The sequence below is a fragment of the Parambassis ranga genome, chromosome 20, assembly GCF_900634625.1.
Source record: "Parambassis ranga chromosome 20, fParRan2.1, whole genome shotgun sequence".
Lineage (NCBI taxonomy): Eukaryota > Metazoa > Chordata > Actinopteri > Ambassidae > Parambassis > Parambassis ranga.
The window spans coordinates 14,433,832-14,458,127 of record NC_041040.1 but is presented as its reverse complement, the minus strand read 5'-3'; the positions used below and the strand labels follow the sequence as shown (position 1 = coordinate 14,458,127).

General features: G+C 42.9%; 3 protein-coding genes across 4 annotated transcripts; 1 reads left to right on the top strand and 2 right to left on the bottom strand.

Moving 5' to 3' along the window:
• Positions 1-801: 801 nt before the first annotated feature.
• On the top strand, positions 802-11,035 carry ankha (ANKH inorganic pyrophosphate transport regulator a). The gene is made up of 12 exons (XM_028432569.1): positions 802-1,381; positions 2,108-2,324; positions 2,481-2,599; positions 2,746-2,829; positions 2,917-3,087; positions 3,624-3,758; positions 4,409-4,501; positions 4,600-4,692; positions 8,448-8,577; positions 8,693-8,816; positions 8,966-9,065; positions 9,584-11,035. Exons 1-12 carry the CDS (start codon positions 1,286-1,288, stop codon positions 9,713-9,715), a joined length of 1,494 nt encoding a protein of 497 aa, XP_028288370.1. The 5' UTR covers positions 802-1,285; the 3' UTR covers positions 9,716-11,035.
• A 92-nt stretch (positions 11,036-11,127) lies between these two features.
• Positions 11,128-20,011, bottom strand: LOC114452983 (uncharacterized). 2 transcript variants are annotated; one of them, XM_028432568.1, is made up of 11 exons: positions 19,709-20,011; positions 18,971-19,255; positions 17,812-18,423; positions 16,631-16,831; positions 16,143-16,415; positions 15,982-16,067; positions 15,767-15,873; positions 15,523-15,666; positions 15,007-15,138; positions 13,648-13,917; positions 11,128-13,259 (listed from the first exon to the last, which is right to left on the bottom strand). In XM_028432568.1, exons 2-11 carry the CDS (start codon positions 19,114-19,116, stop codon positions 13,050-13,052), a joined length of 2,181 nt encoding a protein of 726 aa, XP_028288369.1. In that variant the 5' UTR covers positions 19,117-19,255; positions 19,709-20,011; the 3' UTR covers positions 11,128-13,049. The 2 variants fall into 2 exon arrangements, with proteins under 2 accessions (XP_028288369.1, XP_028288368.1); XM_028432567.1 differs by having other exon boundaries at positions 18,971-19,252.
• Positions 20,012-20,699: 688 nt separating this feature from the next.
• otulina (OTU deubiquitinase with linear linkage specificity a) lies at positions 20,700-22,566 on the bottom strand. The gene is made up of 3 exons (XM_028433264.1): positions 22,345-22,566; positions 22,129-22,250; positions 20,700-21,207 (listed from the first exon to the last, which is right to left on the bottom strand). Exons 1-3 carry the CDS (start codon positions 22,456-22,458, stop codon positions 20,781-20,783), a joined length of 663 nt encoding a protein of 220 aa, XP_028289065.1. The 5' UTR covers positions 22,459-22,566; the 3' UTR covers positions 20,700-20,780.
• Positions 22,567-24,296: the final 1,730 nt, after the last annotated feature.

Genomic DNA, 24,296 nt, shown 5'->3' with positions numbered 1-24,296 from the left:
TGATCTTATAAATGCACAAAATGTTCTGGAAAAAAATGAATAAACAGAAATAAGAAACAATTTTGTGAGAGGATATGAAAAGAAATGTCTCCAACAGTATTCTATCAATGACGGTTAAATCTGATATGCACAGAACAAATAATAATTACTATTAATTACTAAATTACTAGTAATAGGTAAATATTTGATAAAAAAAAAAAACTTATAGAGTATACAAATGAAAAAATAAAATGAAAAATGTAAATGTATAACATATTATTTGATTTTGTTATGAGGGAACACAATATTACAAATATACAATAAATAATTGAAAATGATCCAAATATGAATATTTATATTGTGATTTAATCACATTGCTTTAAAATGCATTACCGTCAGTGTCCACTAGGTGTCAGTACTCGACTCTTTATGTCCCCCTCTATCCTGCAGCAGGTATAATTCCACTGAGGAAGGGTCCAGTAACATAAGCACAGCTCTGTGACATGCAGATCTGTGTTTAAAACATAAGATACTGTCAAACCTGTTCATAAATATATTAATATATGTTTCTGCCATGACGCCGTGCAGTTACGTTTTTGTACATGTGTTCTGTGTTTACGTGTTTATGGATGTTTAGAAATAATATTCCAGAAATCTGTGTGTGTGTGTGTGTGTGTGTGTGTGTTTCCTCTTTGAACAGCGCTGTTTCTGTCTCGTTATTATACAACACAGGCCTCTGTCCGGTGAGTCGCGTGCAGCCGTAATAATAAAAGCCAGGTTTAGAGCCGGTGATGACGTCACGGTCCGGATGGGATGCCAGGCCCACGTGCGGGCAGCAGCGGCGGCGGGTTCCAGCCTCTGGGAGGGTCGAGGGTTTAGCAGCGGCAGCCCGGGACCGCACAGCACAGCACAGCACAGGCGCAGTCCAGAGCGCAGCAGCAGCCACGTTCCGATCCAGACTCCCTGTTTGATCTGAGTCTCCTCCTCGGGACGCTTCCTCGCTTAAATTCGGCGCTGTTTGATGTCACCTCGCGTGTCTCTCCACCCCCTCGACGATGATTTGCGGGGAAGATGCGCTGCTCTGAAATTTCCGTTGACCTTCGGATCCTCTCAGCAACACCGAAGCATTGTGAAGCGCTGCCGCCGCCGCCACAGGAGCGCCCCGGCTCCTGCCGCTGCCCCACTTAAACCCCGCAGATCTCGCTAGAAATACAGGTGCTTCGTCTGCCTTTCTAGCCGCTAATCTTTGAATTTAATCATCAAGACCGAGGCAGATGCCCCTCGCTCTGTCTTCCCGGCTTGTACTATGGTGGAGTTTCCATCTCTCAGTCCTTACTGGCCTCTCATCCGCTTTCTGGTGCCGTTGGCTATCACCAATGTTGCCATCGACTTCGGGGAACAGGTAACGACTCTGTTTTTGTTCGCTGTTCGCAGGGTGAGGACAATAATAACAGCAGCTTTGCTAGCAGCGGCTAGCGGCTTTAAATGTGTGTGTGTGTGTTATAAGCGTCCCTGCTGTCGAGCATCATGTTTGAACACTGACACTCATCATTTCGGCCTGTTTTTTTTATTTTGTTTCAATCAAACACAGCCGGGTTCTCTTCCAGCTAAAGCTAGCTTAGCTGAGTTGTGGTGACATCCATACATTATTTAGGAGGAGAAGAAGAAGAGGAGGAGGAGGAGGAGGAGGTGCCCCCCTCAGAAAGGCCCGTGTTTGTGTGTTTTTTAACAACAATATCGCCTAAAACAACACGCTGCCTGCTCATCAAATGTGCACCAGGGCCCAGATTTCACTGCATGTTTTTTTCCTTCACTGTAATTGTCATCTTTTCCTGCTTGGAAATTTCCTGTCCTGATGTAGGGGCTTGTTCTCCGAGGTACCCTGAGCAGATAGTGTGAGAGTACAAAAACACATAAAGGCTGGGAGATGTCAGGATTAAGCTTATGTAATGGCTCTGTTAGCTGAGTATTAATAGCAGCAGCCCTGTGAAAGGAAAGGGACAGCTGTGGTGGTGTTTTCTGAAAGGTAAAAGTCTATTGTGTGTATGTGTGTGTGTGTGTGAGACAGAGAGAGACATGGTAAAAAGAGACACAGTCATGTTCTCTGTGTGTGTTTTATGTCCTCCAGGCCCTCAACAGGGGCATAGCCACAGTCAAAGAGGATGCGGTGGAAATGCTGGCCAGCTACGGCCTGGCCTACTCCCTGATGAAGTTCTTCACGGGGCCCATGAGCGACTTCAAGAATGTGGGCTTGGTGTTTGTCAACAGCAAGCGAGACCGGAGGAAGGCGGTGTTCTGCATGGTGGCGGCCGGGGTCATCGCGTTTGTCCTGCATATCTTGATAGGTGTGTGTGGTTGTTGATGACATGCTGTGTTTAAACCACATCCTGTTGAAGTTGATGTTTTGGGTATTTGTGGTAAGCCCAAAGTTCAAAACAATCTGAGTGGTGTTAAAATGCTCTGCTTCACCTCTGCTCACCTTCTCTCTGTCTTTTCTATAGCGTACACAGATTTAGGATACTACATCATTAATAAGCTCCACCATGTGGACGACTCTGTGGGTCGCAAGACGAGGAGGGCCTTCTTATACCTGGCTGCTTTCCCTTTGCTGGATGCAATGGTGAGTGCTGAGACTGAAACACACCTGAGACAAAAAAACACGTCCAGCTGCTTACCTCCACCCTGCCATCCAGCTGTGGTTGACTGCCAGAGTGGAGCTTTTGTTTTTTTTTTAGCTAACCTTTGTGTCCACTGTTCTGTTGGCAGGCGTGGATTCATGCAGGGATTCTTCTCAAGCACAAGTACAGCGTCATCGTCGGCTCGGCCTCCATCTCTGATGTGGTGGCTCAGGTAATAATGTGTTTCCTGCAGCGCTGGTCCATTCATTCTCACGCAGGTTGTGCAGTTTTTTTTAATCGCCGCTGTTCTTTCCTACAGATCGTGTTTGTGGCCATCCTCCTCCACAGTAACCTGGAATGCGTGGAGCCGTTGCTTATCCCCATTCTTTCACTGTATATGGGTGCCTTGGTCCGCTTCAGCATTGTCGGTCTGGGTTACTACTGCAACATTCACGACAACATCCCAGACTCCAGTGGACTTGATGTAGGGGTACGTGCTGCTGCTTTCCTCCTGTAATAGTAGATAAAAGGGTCTGCCAAATTATTAACTATACACACAAATGAATCAAATGCACATGAGCAGTTCTTCAGGGGGCTTACTGAGTTTGGCCATGATAAGAGAGTCAGTCCCTGCAGACCTCCATGTGAAGGTGTCCAACTTTACTGCAGAAATAAACATGGTCACAGCCTGTAGGTGCATGAGTTTCTATATAATTCACCAATTTAAATTATAGGGTGATAAAAAGGCTTAAAATTATGCATAATTAGAGGAGTGGCTGCTTTGAGTGACTGGAATGGTAACAGCTACTTTGGCCTTTGCTTCGCCTTCACTCCTTATCGGGAATGAGGTGGAGTCAGGTGCTACTACGGTAAAATGATGTCAGCCACACACTGCTCCTCAGTAAGGAGGTCTTCATCCATCTTTGTATATATGCATCCCGGCGTAGCCTCGTGAACTAAAAAATAATAAACCTCAACTTAAGCACTTTTTCTGTGATTTCTGTGTGTGTGTCTTGGTCCATGCAGGGTGACGCTACCTTCAAAAAGATGCTGAGCTTCTGGTGGCCCCTGGCCCTCATCCTGGCCACTCAGCGCATCAGTCGACCCATCGTCAACCTCTTTGTGTCTCGTGACCTCAAGGGGACCAGTGATGCCACAGAGGTGGGTGAAGTGTTTCATTAAGAAAAATCTGTGCCTTTCTGCGGCTTAAATCTTTTATTTTCATATGTGATCTGGCATTTATTAGCATAGCTGCCACGGACTACTTAATAGTAGCCATTTTTATAGAAATTCAGACTCATTAAGAAAGTCTTTACAGCTATGTAAAGCTTGTAGACTAATTTTCCCCTCAAGTTATTGCAGATTAAATGCCAGATGCTAACAAACTCCCTCTGGAGCTTTCTGGCTTACAGAGACCCTAACTACTAGAGACAATACAAAGCTGTTTACCAGAATGAACTGGAAATAATCGACAACACTGGCTGCCAGTGGTTTGGGTGATTCACCATGTTCATGTGAAACTCAGGCCATGATTACACTCAGTGAAAACATTCCTATGCGTCTCTGCTGCTGCTGCTTTAAAGCCTGACGCTGCCCATTGTTGTTTGGGACACAATAACAAGCTCAAGGCTGCTATCCAATCATAAACTTGTGTATAACCGCATGCCACTGGGAAAGTGAGAGACACACGTGTTGCTTTCATGGCGGCTATTGTTAGGCACCTGTCATTAATTTAGCCGTGTGCGGTGTGAGTGGTATTTTCAGCATTAAAGTAGCCATGACTTGTAGCTGCCGTGTCTTTGTCATTCCAGGCCGTGGCTGTGCTCACAGCCACATACCCTGTAGGTCACATGCCCTACGGTTGGTTAACCGAGCTGAGAGCAGTGTATCCGGCCTTTGACAAGGTAAACCAGACGCCCCCCCCCCCCCTGCAAGTGTTTACTGTGGAGACATCAGATTATGGGTTGTGTTTGTGCCACTAATGAACGTCTTCTACAAACAGAACAATCCCAGCAACAAGATGAACGCTGGCAGCCCCGTCACCAAGTTGCATATTAAGAAGTTTACGTTCTGCTGCCTGGCGCTGTCGCTCACGGTAAGATGAAGCTGAATCATTTTGTACTTTTTCCTGTTTCTGTCCGTTTTTATGTAAATTGAGCTTAAGCTAAAAATAAATATTCAACAGAAATGTACAAGTTTAGTATTATTTTTATTATTATAAACTTATTTTTGGTTCTAGCTTCTCATTTTAAGACTTTCTGTGACTCCTGCTGCTGGCAGTAATTACATAAACAGTGTTCTATCCATGATAATTATGCACTGCATGCAGGGAAAACTCTCCTTGTGGACCTCAGAATATGTTGTTACACCGGCACCTGTCTGTGCAGCATCGTTACTTTAGACTTTAGAAGCCTTTTAGAAGGTTTTTCAGTAGAGTGTGTTGCTGACCCAGGAGTAAGCGGCAGTGTTTGTGTTGTTATTCAATGAGACAGATGCCTCAGTTACATTGTCCCTCTTCGTCCTGTGTGGTGTCATATGATCTCTCGATAATGTGCTTGTCGGTTAATTAGCAATGCTAGTGATGTTGATTGTGCTACGCTGTTAATTCATGTCGATTCTATAGTGATAAATATTAGAGGATAGATGATGATTTAGTAATAAAAAGACGGAATATGTATGCCTGTATATTATGGGGAATGTGAGGTTGTACATTTCCAGTATAGACTGGAAACCTTTACTGATGTTTGTTGTTATTTAATAAACATTAGCTTTATTACAAAAAGGGATAATAGCTTATGTTGAATACACAGAGCCTGGTGGCTATTTGACTAGTTAATTGTTATTACTTCAGGGAATTTACGTTAAACTAATGACTGTTCTGTTGTCCTACACCACTCCCTCCATCTACATAAGTAAAGAGCCTGAGAATCCATCCCTCTGTCCCGTTTGTTTATGTTGGGAATTGTGTTCTGGCCGACACACTGTCATGAATAAGTGACAAACCCCCAACCAGTGACACGTTGGAGCGGAGCCTCCATTACAATTACAGTATCACTGTCAGAGCAGCACGCTGCAGCTGACTACCAGCAGGTTTGATGAAGCTGGTTCATCACTGGGTCATCAAGAACCACTGAACTATACGTTTGGACTTCTGGATAATGTATGATGCTTAAAGAAGACTTCTACTTCTACTCAAGTTATTTTTGGTAGTATGGGTCTCTGGTAGTAGTGGTCTCCATTTCTAGGGTGGTAATTGTTGAGTTCATTGTAACAGTTGTGCACTACACAAGAACAAATAATCCTATTTTGTAATGTATACACCGTCACTCACACCTGCTTGCATTAAGTTTCAGTGTTCTTTTCCATGATGGGTGGTTCCATGTTGTAGAGTATTTGTTTACAGTCTCAGGTGACACTTGACCCTTCACACCATGTCCATCTGTCATGTCCTGCAACACCTCCTATCACTCAAGCTCAGAAAGTGACAGAGGTTTTATTATATTTTGTGTCCGAGCTGTTCTTGCATACCTTCTCTACCCTTTTTAACTCCTGCAGCGTCACAGTTCAGAATGTATCGCATGTCAGCATGGGAACAGTTCCAGACAAGTATAACCGGTCGTGTGTTGTGCAGAATAATGACAGACATGTTGTAAAGTGTGCCAAAGGCAACAGTGGCAAGTCTCCAGCAGGTCTTTTTTAAACCTGACTGCATCTCGCCAAAACAAAAACAAAAGTACCAGGTTCCATGTTCAGTGTCACACAAGGTGGTGGGAATTCACAGCTTGGTTGCATGCACACAAACTGTACTGTGCCGTTGTCATGCTGTCTAGGTTTCAGGTTGCAGTTAGACAGACAGAGAGAGAGAGAGAGAGACAGCGAGACACGTTAGGTGGAAGTTATGAGGAGGCTAAGGGGGCTTTTGTCCCACCCTGCTTTGAGGCATTCACATAAAACATATCAAGTGCCACATTCCAAAAGCCCCTTGTAGGTCCACTGTGCTGCTAAGTAATGAGTGCTGCAGTCACATTGTATACGCTGCTGCAGTGTGTGTGTGTTTTTTTTTTTTTTTAGCTAAAGGCTGGGGCAATTATAGCAGCAGATCAGCAGGAACACTCACTTATCATATTTGCCTTCACCATAAAACAATGATTCAGAAGTGAATATCTGTTGGCAGCATGTGCTCCAGTTTGCTGTCTTTAACAGCTCCGGTAAGAAAAACAGGAAGTTTGTGGCAAAGGTTGGGTCTTTTAGGAGGTGGAGAAGGAGGAGGAGAAGGAGGAGGAGGAGGAAAAAGGCACACCAGATGTGGAATCCTAAAACTGTAAACATGTATGTGAGGGTGTGTGTGTGTGTGCTTAGCACAGCACAACAGGCAGATAGGTACGGGCTGTTTTGGTGTGTGAAAACAAGCCCTCTTGCTCGAACTTGTCCTGATTACTGACGGATGAACAACAAAGGAGTGTGTATGAGAACTTGCTGTGACGAATAATTTAATGAAAACAGACTTTGTTGAGTGTTGATGTCTCACCTTGTTTAGAGAAACCACAGCTGAGTCAGGGCAGACCGGCAGATGATAGCTGGTATTCTAAATCATCATTACAAGTAATCCTGGTGCAGAGGATCAAAAATCAACCACATCAAGGCTCTGTGCAGCTTACAACTTACTGTGCATATCAGATTCTTAAAGAAGAGTCGGACGTTGTTTATTTTACAATCAGCATTCAATCCTACCTGCAGAAGAATGTTGACATTTATATTCTGAGCTTGATGGAAGCAAACGAATGACAATCCCAGCTGCAGTGAATCAAAGAGAGGCCTCTGAGATGTATTGATCCCTGTGGCAGTCCAGTGGCCTCTGATGTAACATTCTTAGCATACTTTGGTGGATCTGCTTCAGCAAGCTGAGAGTTGTCACCACTGACTGTTTCTCATCACTGCAAAGGCTGGAGGACAGAAAGGAAATCTGGTGGTCAAGGAGACCTGGTGGTAGAAAATTGTATATGAGCCTGGGCTGTAGTTATCAGCTGAGATAAGTAAGGTAAAGCCTGTGGGAAATCCACACTAAGTTATTGTTCAGAGATGGGAGCTCACTAAAGCCGTCCTGCTGCAGAAGAAAGTGCATGAAATCACTGTGATTGCAATAAGGGAGGAAGCATGATGGCTGAAATAGCAGTGATTTCTGGACGTACATGACGGGGGAAGATGTGGAGGCTGGACAGGAAGTGTGAATGGATGAGGTCACAACACAAAGGGAGCAGATGCTCCTTCGCTGACCTTTATTTAAATGTTAAGTGCCAGATGTCAAACAGCTGATACATTGATGATTAAATTATCAGTGTATTGCTCACAGTTAAGACTGCATCAGCAGTGAGAACTCCAGAGCGTGGAGTATGATGACGCTCTGCTCTGGGCCCTGTGACTGAGATGACTCAAATGAACGATGATGCGTCCATTTTCTCCGTTACCTGACATGGAAATATCACAGAACCGTCTCTGTAATCGTTCAAAGAGATGAGCTGCACACGGTAAACAGAGTGATGTATTATTCATGCTCACATCAGACAGTTAAGTTTGCATTTTTTGCCTAACACCCCCTAATGTTCTGATCACACTGTAATAGCTTTGAATCACTATGTTAATGCTGCACGTGCCTCGGAAACTGCTTCTGCAAACAATCACATTGTCTGTGCTGTGTTTGGCCGCCTGCTTGTTTTATGTGAGCTTCAAAGGGGCCACGCTCAGTCCGAGAGCTCCTTGAGCTAATGAACTAATGAAATCTAATGAGGCGTGCCAGCGACTCCATTGTAACGCAGCGGATGCAGAAATTAATTTGCTTTTTGTTCATCGCAGCTATGCTTTGTGGTGTTCTGGTCTCCACACGTGTCGGAGAAGATCCTGGTTGATGTCATCGGGGTGGAGTATGCTTTCGCTGAGCTGTGTGTGGTCCCACTCAGAATTTTCTCCTTTTTTCCGCTGCCAGGTAAGATGCACGCATGTTGTTTTTAACAGAATCCCAACACTCCCCCCCCCACCCTCCGCTTGAGCTCGGGTGTAGCTCGGACCAGTGGGGTGATGTTTCCACTTTGTGTTTACAGTGACTGTTCGGGCTCATTTGACTGGATGGCTCATGACCCTGAAAAAGACCTTTGTGCTGGCCCCCAGCTCCGTTCTCCGCATCATTGTCCTCATCACCAGTCTAGTTGTGCTGCCTTATATGGGGTAAGTCAACACCTCAGAGAACACTGTGAGGTTCACAGAAGGTCAGCGCTGTGACTCAGGACTTCACTCGGCACGTTTTCATTCAGCAGGATTCATGTATGAAACTGCAAAATAATTACTTTTAATTGAATAAATCCTTTGTGTTGCAGAGTTCACGGGGCCACGCTCGGTGTTGGATCCCTCCTAGCAGGATTCATAGGGGAGTCAACAATGGTTGCTATAGCAGCCTGCTATGTTTATCGACAACAGGTGAGAACACCTGGTCTGAGATCATGGAAAACATGCAGCTCATTTTGTACACGTATGTTAGAAGACATTCTGAACCAGGTGTTGTCCTGTTTAGTCTAAGAAGGCGGAGGGGGGGGGGGACGTCAGAGCGGCTGCACTTTTATCACTTACTATTCTGAGTCTGTCTCACAGATTGTGAGGAAGAATTCTAACTTTCATTTCTGGAAAAAAAGCGACTGAAAGGCTGGCTCTTCTCAGCAAAATGACCTTGTCGGTGGCAGCTTCCTGTTCAAGCAGCATTTCCATGTATTCTTAATGTTATGAATACTGTAAAGTGTAGGATCATGCTGTGTAATATTCAGGTTTTAGAAGGCAAGATTGTACAAGATTCTCTTTTAAAGGCACTCCGTTGTTAGCCTAGCATAGCATCACGGGCGTAGTTTGAGGAGGTGACGCGTCCCCACCATGCCCTCCAACATAAAAAGCTTCTTTTTTTCCTTCTTGGAGTCTTATACACAATGTGTCTCTAATGTCCGCAGAAAAACAATGAGATGTCTAACGAGCTGGTGGTGGAGGGCGAGGACTCCGCCCCGATGAGCGAGGTGTGCTCCCGGACTCAGATGGACGCCATCGAGGAGCTCCAGGAAGAGGAAGAGGAGGAGCAGGAGTGAGTTCTCACAGCAAGCTGGAGGTAAAGCCCACCAGAACTTTGACAAAGGAGGAGGAGACTGCCGCGGTGTGGAAGAGAACTGAGGACCGGAGTACGGCTTGGTTTCAGAGGGTTCTCTACCACAGAAATGAGGTCATCTTCACACGGACCTACACACCATTTAAAAAAAAAAAACAAAAAAAAACGCACACTGTAAAGAAAGCCATGCACCTCCAAGTGTTCATCATCAGTGTAAATATCGTTAATGTCTTCCGATCTTTTCAACATTTAAGTTTTGCATCATCTTCACATCATTAACCTTTTTAACGTGTTTACTGGTGAACAAGGGAAATCAACGCAGGAGAACTTTTCCTCCTCAGCGGAGAAAACCAAACGTCTGTCGAGTGGTAGTGGAGTTCCCAAAAAATACAGAGTTCATTATTTTACGTTGTTTTATTAAGATTAAGCAGCAAAGCCTTGCTTGAGCTCATTTATAGATATGTTGTGGGACTTGTTGGGTTGTGCAATCGTATTTTACATACACCGGTGTACAGACTATTGTTGTTTTATATAGGTAATGCATTGTGTATATTTAATTGCCCTGAGGGGTCGGGAATCCCTCGATATATCACTGCGTGTTGAAGAATACAGTCATGATTGTTCACTTTTCATGCAGTCTGGGAGTCTATCTACTTTTGTGTTGCAAAGCAGTTTCCTGGTAGTGTTGAGACTGTCGTATGTACTGTACATACTGTATAGGCATTATATTTGGCAAATAAATTGCTTTATTATTAACGCCTGTCCTGACCTGGATTTGGCTTTGTTCGGTCTGACCAGTACTACTGAGCTCAGTAGCTTTTGGCCAATGGCAGCCATCACTACTGTGGGCTGGAGTGTTGTCCTGGTCTTCTGTAGCTGTGTCAGGGATCAGCGTAGTCAGCCCCCTTTAAAGACTCATTTCCAGGTTGTCCATCAGCAGCAGGCCATCACCTTGATGTAGGCCTCACTGGAGGCTTCTGCTGTTTGGATTGTTCTGTGGTTGACATCTTGGTTATGGTGTCCTATATGTTGATGGCAGCCTGAGGAGCACACCCTCCACCATGTCCTTGTGGTTGACCTTAATGGCTCCGCCAAAGGCCGGTGTTGACCATTTTCTCAGATAGCTCTGCTTCTCAAAACAGAAACACCACCACATTTCTTTCAGACTCTCCCTATAATCACTCAAATAGTTGAGCTGCCGCTGCATGTAATAACAGCTGTTTAAAGAAAACACTTTGGAGACTGACTTTGCCAAAAACGTATTTATTGAAATGCCATTAAAACTCTGACGGTGCAAGAACAATCCTGCAAATGGCATCATCAGCTTTTTTTTTTTTTTTAACTTTACCTGCTCTGGAATTAGGGCAAGGAAATGGCCTCTTATCACTAATAACCAACATTCATTCTTATTGTGCATTATTTCTAAGGCAACATGGAGGACCAAGCGACCCCTTTTTTTTTTTTCGTACTGAATCCAGCGGCTGGTGTTTTGGACTGTTGCCAGTATGTGCAGCAACACTGGCACGTTTCTTCCTGTCAGAACAGCTTGGTTAAAAGGCAACATGTTACACATGGAGTTTTAACACACACATGGTTGCAAACACACACACACACTGTCACAAATCACGCCTCTGACACAGAGGCTGCAATTAATCTTCCAAGTTGTCCGATCGACATCTGGTGTTACCTGATAAATCATCAAACCCTTCATTGACTAATACAGCCATTTCTCATGACTGTCACACTTCATTCAAAATGACACAATCAGAAACAATAAATTAACACGCAAAGTGCCAAAGATCCAGTGTAAACACCATCCTTATAGTTTGTTGGCAGCTCCACTGTGTTCAGGATTTTACAGAAAAAAAAATGTCAAATTGTTATTTGGGTATTTTTTTCATAAGAAACTCAAACCGACACCCTGCAAACTAAACTGAGATTATATGTGATATGTACACATACCCAAATAGAAAACTCTTTACAGTACAGTGTGCACAAGAACAGCTAAAATCGCATCTTGTACAGGGTCTCAAATCAGCATATTTCGAAGGGATAGGGTGACTTTTTGGGATGTGCTTATTTGCCAAGAGTTAAAAAGTCTCAAGCTGCAGTCAGGAACATCTGTTAGCTTAGCAATAAAGACTGGAAACACATGACCTCCTGAACTATTACAAAGTCAGGGCAGTGCCTCTGCTGCTCAAAGGTTCGACATGTAAGAATCAGAATATCCTTGATCCTTATAGACCCTGTTTACCTGAGTGTTGATATAATCAAAATAAAGCTGAACTATACTGAGCTGCGTAGCAATGTAATAATGCAATGTAGCTACCACTACTTGGTATTCTGCTAGTGATAACCTAAAGAAGCAAGCTAAGCTTAGCCAACTAGCTATTAGTTATCCACACTGCATGGATCTGGCTCTTGCTCTTTGCAGCATTAGCTAATAAAGTCATAAAGAAAATACCAAGCTTGCACACTATTATAACCACTCAAATAATGTTCTACTAGTGATAAGACTGCAACCAAAGCATGCAGAGCTTAGCTGGCTAGCTGTAGCGAAGCTACACAGAATTGATGTCCACTTAGTTCATCATTAGTTGCTTAGCTGATACTTGCAGCTCCACAAATTTGGTGGATGTCTTCATCCACTCAAAGGACTTCTGCTACTTCAGGGTGTTAGCGAGCTAATGTTTGCTAACTTCCCTTGGGAGCAAACAGACAGTCATAAGCAACTAAGAATGTTTGTGAAGGTCTCAATTTTCAGTTATGAAACTTTTTGGCAACAATGAGTGATTGACACAATTTACTTTAACGTCTTACAGACAGAACCTTTAAAGCGGCCTCTGCGCAGTCTGACTGCACTGTGCACCTCTAAATCTCACATGTCTGCCCACTGCCAAGCGTGGCCTGGCTCTTTTCCCACTCTGTCCTTACAAGGCAGGCTTATTTTTGTCCAACTAGCGCATGTCAGTCGATTTAAAATTAAATGACAAACTATCATGAGGAGACTTTTACCTATTGATCACAAACAAAGCAGGATTATAATTTAAAATGGCTCCTAAGAAAGTTTAAGATTCCTCTCAGCATTGACATTATTCCAACCTTGGGCTGCCATGTCTAAAAATACCAGCCCCACTCCGCCGTGCTTCCAGTCTTTGTGCTAACCAAACCAACTGCAGACTCTTGTGGTGTTAATTGACTTATTCAACTTTCGGGAAGCAGGCTGACAAGCACATTTCCCAAACTGTCCCTTTAATTGGTGTAAATCTATTCATCTTGATGGACCTGAGGGGTGTTTGTATGGCAGGAGGTTTCTCTCAGCTAGAGAGGGGCTCCTTGTGTAGTTCTGCAGCTTCTACAACTGGCACGTTGTAGTGGCGATCATCCTCTGTAACAAGGCACACGGACTGCCAGTCGTCCTTATGGTCGTCTGGGTAGAAGGTAACAAACTCCTCCGTGTCCGCCTTGTATAGTCTGTAAACTTGAATGGTGCACTGTAGGGCGTAGCCCAGCAGGAACATCTCCACCTGGACAAAAGGGGAAATGATTGTATGGTTACAGAGGAATTTGAACAGTTTAATCAGCTGCTTGGGAACACATTGTTTAAGGGTGGAGTCTCTTCATGCCTGTTAAAGCTTGAATCAAAGCAATAAAAAAACAAAAAACAATTAAATCACTCAGCAACCTATCCTGAAACCACCTCAGCCCTGGAGCAGCTGATCCAGTCTGAATTCAAAAACACTTCTCACCACTCAGATCCTCAGATTTTAAAACATATTACACAACTATCACATAACATCTATAATTGCTGTTTTGGTTCATTGTTCAGCATGACAGCAGTTTATTTAGCCTAAATTTATTGGGAGTAAAAAAAAAAAAAAAACACCAGCAGCTTCTGCTAAGCACCGTTCCTACCTGCTCCAGCCCAGCACTGAGGCCCACGTGGCTGAGGTGGTTGGAGAGGAAGGAGCGTGGCGTGTCAGATGAGTCCCGGGCAAACAGTAGCCAGCAGAAGAGAGGGACGTCTCCGCCGGCCTGCATGCAGCTGTGCAGCTCCGCCGCTCTGCCCAGCATCAGCAGCTTCAGCGCCTCCAGCAGCCCGAGCTCCTCTTCCCCGCCCTGGAACACTCGCTCGCACAGCTGCTGCCGCTCTGCAGCTGAGCAGCAGTCCGCTGCTGCCTGCAACTGGACAGAAATCAGAGACACAGTCTATCGGCTGGAACTGCACACTAGCAGGAAACAAACAGTCAGGGCAACGTTCTTCTGTGAGTTTTATGAATGTCATTTTAACAATCTGGCCACACATCACATGCTGCAGTAAAAGTACTGCTGACGTTTAAGCAATATACTGATGTATAAGGTGGAACATACAGTAGTTTGTTTTACAACGGTTTTAATGACTAACATCACTCAAGTCACAAGGTAAAGTAATCTGATTTTATTCCACCAGCTTGCAACACCACTAACCCTTCCTGGTACATGTAAGGGCTGTGATCATGTCTGTGTGAGCAGGAACTCGATTACCCTAAATGACTGGACAACCACATAAAAAAACACCATTTTTGTTACACGGCTCTTTTGCGCCATCCACTCAACCATTCCAATCATGCGACAGCAAAAAAACACGGTGACTAAGGTTTTACCCTATCATCAGGCTGATGTTTTAGTTCCTCAAATGTGGTGAAAATGGAAACACGTCAGTGACACATGGAGCTGAGTGTCTGACTGGGAAATTTTCTTTGCCACAAGACATACTGACGCTTTTAACATTACCCTGTTTTTTTTCCTTGCAAGGTGCTATTTTGTATACACACTAGTGCACATGGACTGTACAGCACACACCACAAAACACAACAGAGCCTATTCCAAGAGAAACTACATGGAGCCCATGCAGCCAGGACGCAGCTACGTCTCATAAAGCCACAGGTCTGCAGTAAGCAGCAGAATTCCTCCACCTACAGAGCGGCACTGACAACTATAAATCCAGCCTAGGTCCTCATAATGTTACAGTAAAAAGTCTCAGTGCTTTTAACAGTTCAAAGACTCTCTTTGAGGGTCCACCTAATCCTCCAGATCCTTCAGAGTGCTACCAGGCAGGGTTAATGGCACACTAAGAGAAGAAAAGCCACAAAACTACCTCCTGGTAACATATGGTAGCAATCACATTCAAAAGGTCTGTGGACGAATATCAATACCCTCAGTGTCAACGGGTGACAGAAGAATAGTGCTGCGTCTTTAAAATACTTTTTGACAGTATGGATGTTCCACCCGTACCTTCTCGCGGAGAAGCTCCATGTAGCCTTTCAGCTGCTGGGCGACATCTCCTGTTCCCTCTCCCTGCAGACACTCACCAGGAAACCTCCACTGACTGATCAGCCCCTCCTGGGCCTCCAGTTGCTTCGGCAGCTGTAAACAAAAATAATTAAGATGACGTATGATCAGCTGTCTCAACATGTCCTAAAATTATATATATATATGTATATTCAGGGCTGGAGAGAGGTTTTCTTTTCCTACCTGTTCCTTTCATAGTAATGCTACGTTCATAATTAGCACATTAGTTTTCCACTAATTTGACAGTAAGGTCCCAGATGACATTCAGGCTTTAATTTGTAGAGGGTAAATGTGAGCCTCTGCACAGATATGTGCATCCCCATGCTGTGGGAGAGGATTCTTATAGGGCTGACGGTAATGTTTAATGCTCTTTAATGTGACCCCAGATTCTACAGGTACCTGTGTAGGTTTTGCAGTAGCACTTTCTCCCTGGACACATAAGCAAAAGTGAACATTTACCATGGTTATGTCGTCCTCCTGCAGCCAAGCAGGCAGCTGGGTGGTGTGAGACAACACCTGGAACAGTGTGGCTCTGAGGGCACAGTAGTTGTCCCCCCTCACTCTCCTCACGCTGCCAAACTTCTGGGACATCTCCTTATAACCCTGTATCAACACACAGAAAACACCACAGGAAGCCGTTTAGCCGTTCATGTAAAACACAACAACTGGCTTTAATCTGAAATATACGTCCACAGGCATCAACCTTTTTAATGAGAGCACTTCTGGCAGTGTTTCCTTTCCACTCTCTCTCACTGTAAGACAGAATATTCACTGCCGGGGACAAACTGCATCTGTCCTTCACCTTCAAAACTGAGAGGAGAGGAATGTGACACAGCAGACCAAAACAAAAAGGCTACTGTCTACGTTTCATGTCAAAAAACAAAAGCAGTGGTTGTTCGGAGAGAGGGATGTACTGACGTTTAGTTTCTAACTCGGCTGGTGGCCCAGGTTTATCACGTTGTGAGGCAGACAGCTCCTCTGCTCCTCTGTACAGATCTTCCTCACTAAAAAGAAACAGACAGACTCGCAATAAAAAAACACACATTCAAACAGTCCCTGTAGTCCTGTGCTTTACAGACCTGTTGCTCAGACCGTCTTCCTGTTCAGCTACAGGTACAGCATCAGCCTCCTTTCCTATGTCCTCCTGACTCTCAGCGTCTTTCCCAGTCTCAGTCTCAGTGGCAAGAGTCTCCACCACCTCCTCCTCCTCCTCCTTCTCCTGCTGCTGCTTTCCCTCTTTTGCTTTGGAAACATCTTCATCTTGCATCGTATCCCCCCCAACATCCTGTTTCATTTTCTCAGAGGTGGTTGTACACTCAGGAACTTGATTTTCATCCTGCTCAGACTTCAGGCTGCAGAAAAATAAACCATGTTACACTTACACAGTCTTAAACATGTTCAACTGTAAAGATATTGTATGAAACAGAAGAGTGACATGCTGGTACACAACCAGCAATGGTAAAATTTTGCCCCCTAGTGGTCACAATGCCACAATCAAAAACACTAGTAAACAAGTTTGTGTAAACAAGTGTTGTGTTTTGGTATCACTCGCTCTGAACTCACTGACCTCTCGCTGGCAGCTGCTGGATCTGTGGTTTCAGGCGCCATGACAGAGCCGGCAGAGTCCTGTTCCTCAGTGCTGTGGTTGACTCCTGCAGGCGTCTGTCCAGAAGAAGACTGAAGGACATCATGGCTGTTAGTGTCCTCTGGACCGGCCTCCGTGAAGCACACAGAGGAGCTGCTTTGCTCTGAAGCCTCGGTCACAGTGCTGGACACACAGCAGACAGAGAGGATCTTTTAACAAGCTGAACAGCCTGTTTCCACATTAAAAGTGAATTTGTAACACAGCGATGTCCCCTAATGTAATCACAGTTGTGATCGATCAGATGAATGATTAAAGGACTGTAACCTTGGGACAGCAAACATCAGACAACAGAGAAAAGAAGCATAAATCCTCCAGTATTCAACCTCATCATGTCAGATGTAAAATATGGTTGTTTACTTCAGTGGCTTCTCATATTTTTGACCTTTAAAGGAAACTGTCAACACAACTCAATGTGTGACACCAGTTTAACCAAAACCAGACCAGTTATTCTTTCTCTGACTGTTTTATTTGGATTCCTCTAACCCTCTGTGCTCAAAAATACACCGGCAGGTTCCAAAGGACACAAACACACTATCCTCTTCACAAGAGAACAAAAATGATTTTCAGCTTTCTGACAGCTTTAGAATGAATCATATGAGAACCAGCAAAAAATAACCAAATAAAAACCAAACAGGTTCAGAATTATATTCATAAAAATCACCCCCTGCACAGAAGGGCGGTGGGGTGGGGTCTATATTTATCATCACAACCATGTGAAATGACTAAGTTAAAATAAATGGCTTAAATTTAGCAACGCTAAGCGCACAAACCACAAATCACTGACCAATATCTTTATATAACACACACATATGAAATTAATTATGTTTATTGTGAGCATGACAAGTATGAAAGGCGCCCTAAGGGCAGGGAAGTCACTCTTCTAAAATATTTTAAGAAAATGAACCGTTTGTGTTCACAAGATCTTAGAAATAATACTCATTAAAAAGTAACAACTTATTTTATGACCAAAATCTCTCTGACTTTCACCATGATCCAAAAAGGTGCACGGTGCTATATTCAAAATGATTAAACTAAATAAGCAGAAATTAATGACAAAAAAAAAACATAAAAATGTCAGGGTGTAATTTCACTGTGTCACTTACCTGATCAGAGTCTCTGTGTTGTCCTCCTGACTGACCACAGTGGACACCTGACCTGCAGCTGCAGCAGGCTGACTGTTTGGCACAGACAACACTTCATCATTTTGAGTGGACTCCCCTGATGGTTTGGCTGCAGCATCGACAACAGTGACTCTGGGGCCTGCTTCTTCGTCTTCCTCATCATTATGAGTAGCACTCGCTGCACTGTGCTCTGTTGTTGTGTTTGTCTGAAGACATGAAGCACTTTCTGAGCAGACCACCTTAGCTGTCTGTGAGGCGCCATCTGGGACTTTGTCCTGCACTGAGGCCGGATTTTCTTCCTCGATTTTTACATTTGTTTTCCCAAGAATCTCTGACTCCGCTGTTTGTTCCTGCAGTGAGTTTAAAGTGCAATGCAGAGGCTCGTCTCCACTGTCAGCAGGCGATTCTTTAACATCCTTGTCTTGTCCTCTAATGGCATTTTCTGTGGGTTCGGACACTTTGCGTGGAGAATGCGTCACTGCTTGAATACCTTCCTTCTGCAAAGGTCCGTTTTCCTGAGTGTTATTGGGCTCCGTCTCCTCATTCTCAGGACTCTGCTTCTTCTGCGCTCCATCAGCCTTCTCATCAGTTCTCCTGGGTGGCATAAGACAGCAAGCAGAAGCCATGACACAAAGGAAAACACACTTTGAATCAAAACTCTAACTCAGCTGTGATATTTTATATGATCAGATATGTGACCGCAGATAGGATTCTGAGAAAAGATCAAGATTTTTCTACACTGTGGGTGGAGATGAAACTGGGACGATGATGAAGTGTCACCTTTTACTCAGTGAACCAAATGATACAAACATTTCTTGCCCTTATGACTTTTAAGATTAAGAAAGATTGAGAAACCTTTATTAGTCCCACAATGGGGAAATTGCATTTGGAAGTTCCCTCATCACTGCTGTGTGTGTGTGTCAGATTTGGTTTAAAGGCGCACCCCACACAAACCGCAGGGGGAAATCTAATCCACTTTTACTAGTTCTTCAGAAGGTTTTGTTATTTAAGTGTGTGTTCATGATCAGAAATCTCTCTAATTTCTGCCTGCAAAAGCAAACCTGGTTATCTGGACACGGAAACATAAAAAGCACACGTCATCTTACTGATGTCCATCACTTTGAGTTAGACCTTCTCTTACCTCATGGCATCTTCACCTTCACATCCAAAATTGGCAACCACTTCTGCTTCGCCCGTGACTGCAGTGACTTTCGACTCATCCTTCAGCAAACCGCTTCTCTCTTCCACACTGCCACAGGGACTTTCAGAACGACAGCAGTTCCCCATCTGCTCACTCCCTCTGCTCGGGAGGTAGTTCTGAGCGGTGGCGTCCGGTCCAAAACAACCACAGAGCGACCTGACGAGTCGCTGAAGCCTGAAAATTCATGAGGAGTTCATGATGATGAGGAGGGTCAAGCAGCTGCTGCTGAAACCAGGAAGAAGAATGTGTTTATGTTTTATACAGAAACATACTGCGATGAAGAGATGCTGTCATTGCCACTACTATAATTGAATTAAGATTACAGTATGTTTTGAAAGGTTTTAGTATAAATTAGGCACCTGTGGTTTTTAGATATAGAGCATTAACTGTATGTGGCGTCTGAATTTTGTCAGGTGCTCCACAGATACACCTGTACTCTTTAAAAACACAACATACAGCTTTTTAAATCAAACTACAATAAATAATTTAACAACTAAAGCAGTGTCAGTTGAACTAAAATGTCCTGCCTGATGTGAGAGCTGATTCTGCGAGTGTACACCATGAATTTAATATAGAAACACGGTCACACCCCTTTGTTAATGCCAACACACGAAGTATCATTAATAATGACAGCTGCGTACTCGACTGTCAACACAATTTAATGACACACAAACATACCTTGTTTTAGCTTCACCGGAGTCAAACTCCTCGAGCTTTCACCATGTAGCTACTGTTTTCCTTTCACTTTTGGTGAGCTGGTTAGCTAGCCAGCTAGCTGCGGAAAACTTAAAATACACACATGCGCTACTAAAGAGTGGTCACCGCTCATTGGAATCGCTGCAGCAGCAGCGCTAACCGCCTACTGTGACTGCGCCGTTAACGTTTAATGCGGCTCATTTCATTTAAAAATGGGTATTTGCTGTGTGGAACATCTGGTTAGTGCGAACCCTTAGCATAGCCGGAGCAGCAGGTCACGGCTCGGTCCGAGCGCATGACGTCATACTCATGTGCGAACGGAGTTTTGGTGCGTTCAGGTTCTCCTCTGACATTCGCGTTTCAACTGTGTTTTTTTATACGAAATGCCCTCGAACACGTCACATCGTCTAAAATATGATGGCGTGTTTTGTTTTCTTCTCAACGTCCCAAACAGAATTACTTATAAATGTTTAAAACGTTTTCAGGATTTAACTTAATAACGTTTTTTTTTTAACTTTGTTTATACAATTTATTTGCACCTAATCAGAAAATCCTACACAGACACTGTGAGTACCATAGTACCGTGAATTACCATAGATGTCTCAACTCAAATGTTAACATACATATGGTGCATTTTATTCTCAGATTCTGTTCCAAAGCTTCTGTAAGAAAATTCTTGCCAAATGTCTGCTGCAGCATTAAACTATATTTACACAAAGTGGATTCATCGTCAGCTTTGTTTAAGGAAAACTCTGATAATCAAACCCTTTGAAATGTATTATTTGTTTCATCTTCAGTTAAAACATTTTAAATAAATAAATAATGTTCAAATAGGAGATAATATACAATAATAATGAGAGCATCCATATTGTTATTTACATACTGTTTATTTTCAATCTTAATGAAACTGTAAAAATACAAAAACTCTATATTATATGATACATTATATACATCATACACTCTTTATGTGTGTATGCAAGAACTTCCCTTCAAATTCATTTCACAGTTCACGTGTCACGGCTCCGGCCCACTGTGATGTCACATCTTTTAGAAACTACATGTCCTTCAGCTCCTGTATGTGTCCGAGCAGCTCCATCGGCAGTCCCATCTCTGACACTAAGTCCATGCAGCGCTGCAGGAGGGCATTCAGGGCACCTTCATCTGAGCTGGTGGAGCAGCCTGTGGACCCTGAACAGAGCTGTGATGGCTGGCGAGGATGATCCAAGTCCATTTTCGCTGCTCCCTTGCAGCAGCCCGACTCTTTACATTTCCCTCCGCAGCAGCCTGGATCTGTCTGCTCCACCTCCAGGTCTTCCATGTTCTCAGAGATGTCGCTCACACTAGGAGGAGGATTTGTCAAAGTGTTTCTGATGCGCTCCGCGATTTGTTCCTCATGCTGCGTGACCTGCTGCAAGAGGTCGATCACAGAGGCTGGGATGGGGTTTTCCGGATGCTCCGTTTGGCACCAGCACGATATCGCACTGTGACATGAAGCACAAAGAGGCGACAGTGTTACATACAATGGCACAGAGTAGTGACAGGGACAGAAAAGAGTCTTCAATGACATCAGTACAAAAGAGACTCGTGATGTTTCTGTGCCAGAAAGAGAGAGTTCATAAACAAACAAACAGCCTAAATATCTGAATTCATTTTAGAGAAACATCTTGTGCCATCCTTGTTTTAAATACGAAAAATAAAATAAATAAATGCATTTAAGCAGTGTGAAAAAATATTGAAATAGTGCAAGCTAATATAAAAAAATATAAAAAATGATAGGTGAACTTGTCTACCTTCAGTGATTAAAAAAACAGGATCAATAAAATCAAGAAAAGTTTACATACATATGTATATATATATATATATATATATATATACATATATATATATATACACACATATACATATGTATATATATATATATATACACATATATATATATATATACACACATATACATATGTATATATATATATATATATATACATATATACACATATATATATATATATATATATATATATATATATATATATATATATATATATATATATACACACATGTATATATATATATATAAAATGAATATGTTTTGCAACAGGATATATAATTATCACAATATATATATATATGTATATACATATATATAGCATGGACATATTTCACAAACATGAGACCCAGAAGAAAAGACCCAACTCGGAGCACAATGTTTGGAGGATATTGATTTTGACCCGTCCTCAATAAGCTCTGCTGGCAGCACCACGTACAACGTACGTACAACAACAATAACATGTATATGTGGTGACATTACTGGCTTGTAACCCATTTATAACTAATCTCCAACCAGAGCTAAATCTCTTAACACGTCTTCACTCACATGTGGTGGATTAAGTAGTGTTGTTTACCTCACAATTCCTCTGAGGCGGCTCACCGCCATAGTCTGCTTAGCTCCCTCTTTAAAGCCCAGGTTGAATCCCAGCTGAAGTGAGGCCTCCTCCCCGGCATCGATTCCGTCCACGTACCCGTCCTGCACACAACAGCCACAGCATCAGTGTCAGTAGCTCCATTCACATCTGCCTGAAACACAGCTACAGCACATGTTAAGCTAACACTGACTTTACCCTGATTCGTTTCTTCATGTTGGACGCCCACTCTTTACTCAGTAAACCCAGCTCGTCCGCGTTCTCGTCGAAAACATCTTCCCCGCTGGACGACATCGCTTTAACCCAAGACATCCTCAAACCTATAAAAGCCTGTTTCGCAGTAGAACTGTCGATGTTTCACTGACATCTGAGCAAACTTCACCGGCTCAGCAACAACTTCCAGCGAGCATCAATACGTCATCACCCTGCGACGGAAAGTCCGTCCCAAACCGGAAATGTGACATTAAATAAAAATAAAATGGACTTTATCGCTGCGCTCATAAGACAAATATAATCTACAACAGTAAATTTGTTTAAAATTTAAACTTTTCATGTTCGCATAATGTATATCATGTTGGTCTTGTATATTTTTTGAAAATAATAATAATAATAACAGTGACATTTAACATTTTTTTTAAATTATAATTATTATGAAACAGTAAGAAACACATTTGAATAATTAACAAAGTTTTCACACATTCTTTGTAAGAATTTCTAGCTGTCTAAAGAGTTTTTTAAAGTGAACACAATCATCATGAAGCTTGTTTACACTTTACAGTCCCTATTCATCTAGTTTGTCCTGTTTCTGTTCTCTGATAAGAATATAGGTAATTACTAAGTCTTTTTTAGGGTGGAATTTCCCTTTTAATGAACCCCAATTCTTCACATAAGTGACGCTGCGATCTGGTAAACAGGCACTAACAATTAAATCCAGCAGGGGGCGCTAAAGCATCACTATAAAACTTGCTGTGGTCCACATGGCTGTCCTCATCATCATCATCATCATCCTGCTCTGGTAAAGCTATTCCAGCAGTTTCCTGTTTTGTGATTTCGTTTTGTTTGTTTGTTTCACAGGTTTGCTGTTATATGTTATTTTAGTACTCAGACGCTTCTCATTACACTACTGCTTATTTTATCTAATCTAAATGGGCACATTAATAAATACATATATTATATGACATATAAAGATCAGAGATCGTTTTTAATCAAAGGGTTTTTTTAAATACAGCATAGGTAAAAAAAAATGTAAAATGTAAATTCAGACTTTGCACTTTCACACAGCATCTCCCAACATTACAGAGTAAACTGTGGGAGTACAGCAAACAGATAGTACAGATACATCCAGGTTGATTATTTGAGTACAGTAAATACTGTAGAAAATACACATTTACATATGTGTGATGGATACTTGTTGATGTTACAGTCAATAAATAAACATGTTCCACTAACACTGTTTCTAATGTAACAACATAAGGACAAATAAATGGATCTGTATGTATGCCTGTGAAGAACTGACACACATGATGCCAGAGTGTCCGGAATCCCTGAAACAGTTGAAGATCAATACAAATGTTCTGTTGAAATCACTGTCCAGTGCATCTTCACAGCTTCCTGTTTAAGTTTTCAAACCAGGAAATGTCATCCTTCATGACAAACACATTATTCACTCATCAATAATGCATCTCACTTCCTTTTTTCTTACTGTTGAGTACAGAAAGAGGGGGGGAGACAGAAAACCCTCCTTGTTTTATTTTCAGATTTTCTCATTCTTCATGCCGTGCTTTATGGAAAACACAGGAGAGAGTGGAAAGAGGGTAAATGCATTTCACCTTGGTGAAGTGCATTTGCAGCCGCTGGACAACAATGGCCTTGAGAATACTCTGAGGCCACGGCGGAGCTGTCTCTGTTCTGGAAATGGAGTCGGGCCGCAGGCCTCATTCACGGCAGCCACACCTTTCGGTCCCCTCACTAGAAGAGTCAAAACAAGCAGCCGGGGCAATCACCTGACACATTTCCATCCAATTTCCACTGCAGAATGTGTTCATTTTCAGGCTAATGGCATGTCATTTTGCAGGAGCCTTTGGTCAAGAATTAATCCTGGAATCAAAACAGATTTTCCGGGGAGCAATCTTCCATCAAGTATTGATTTT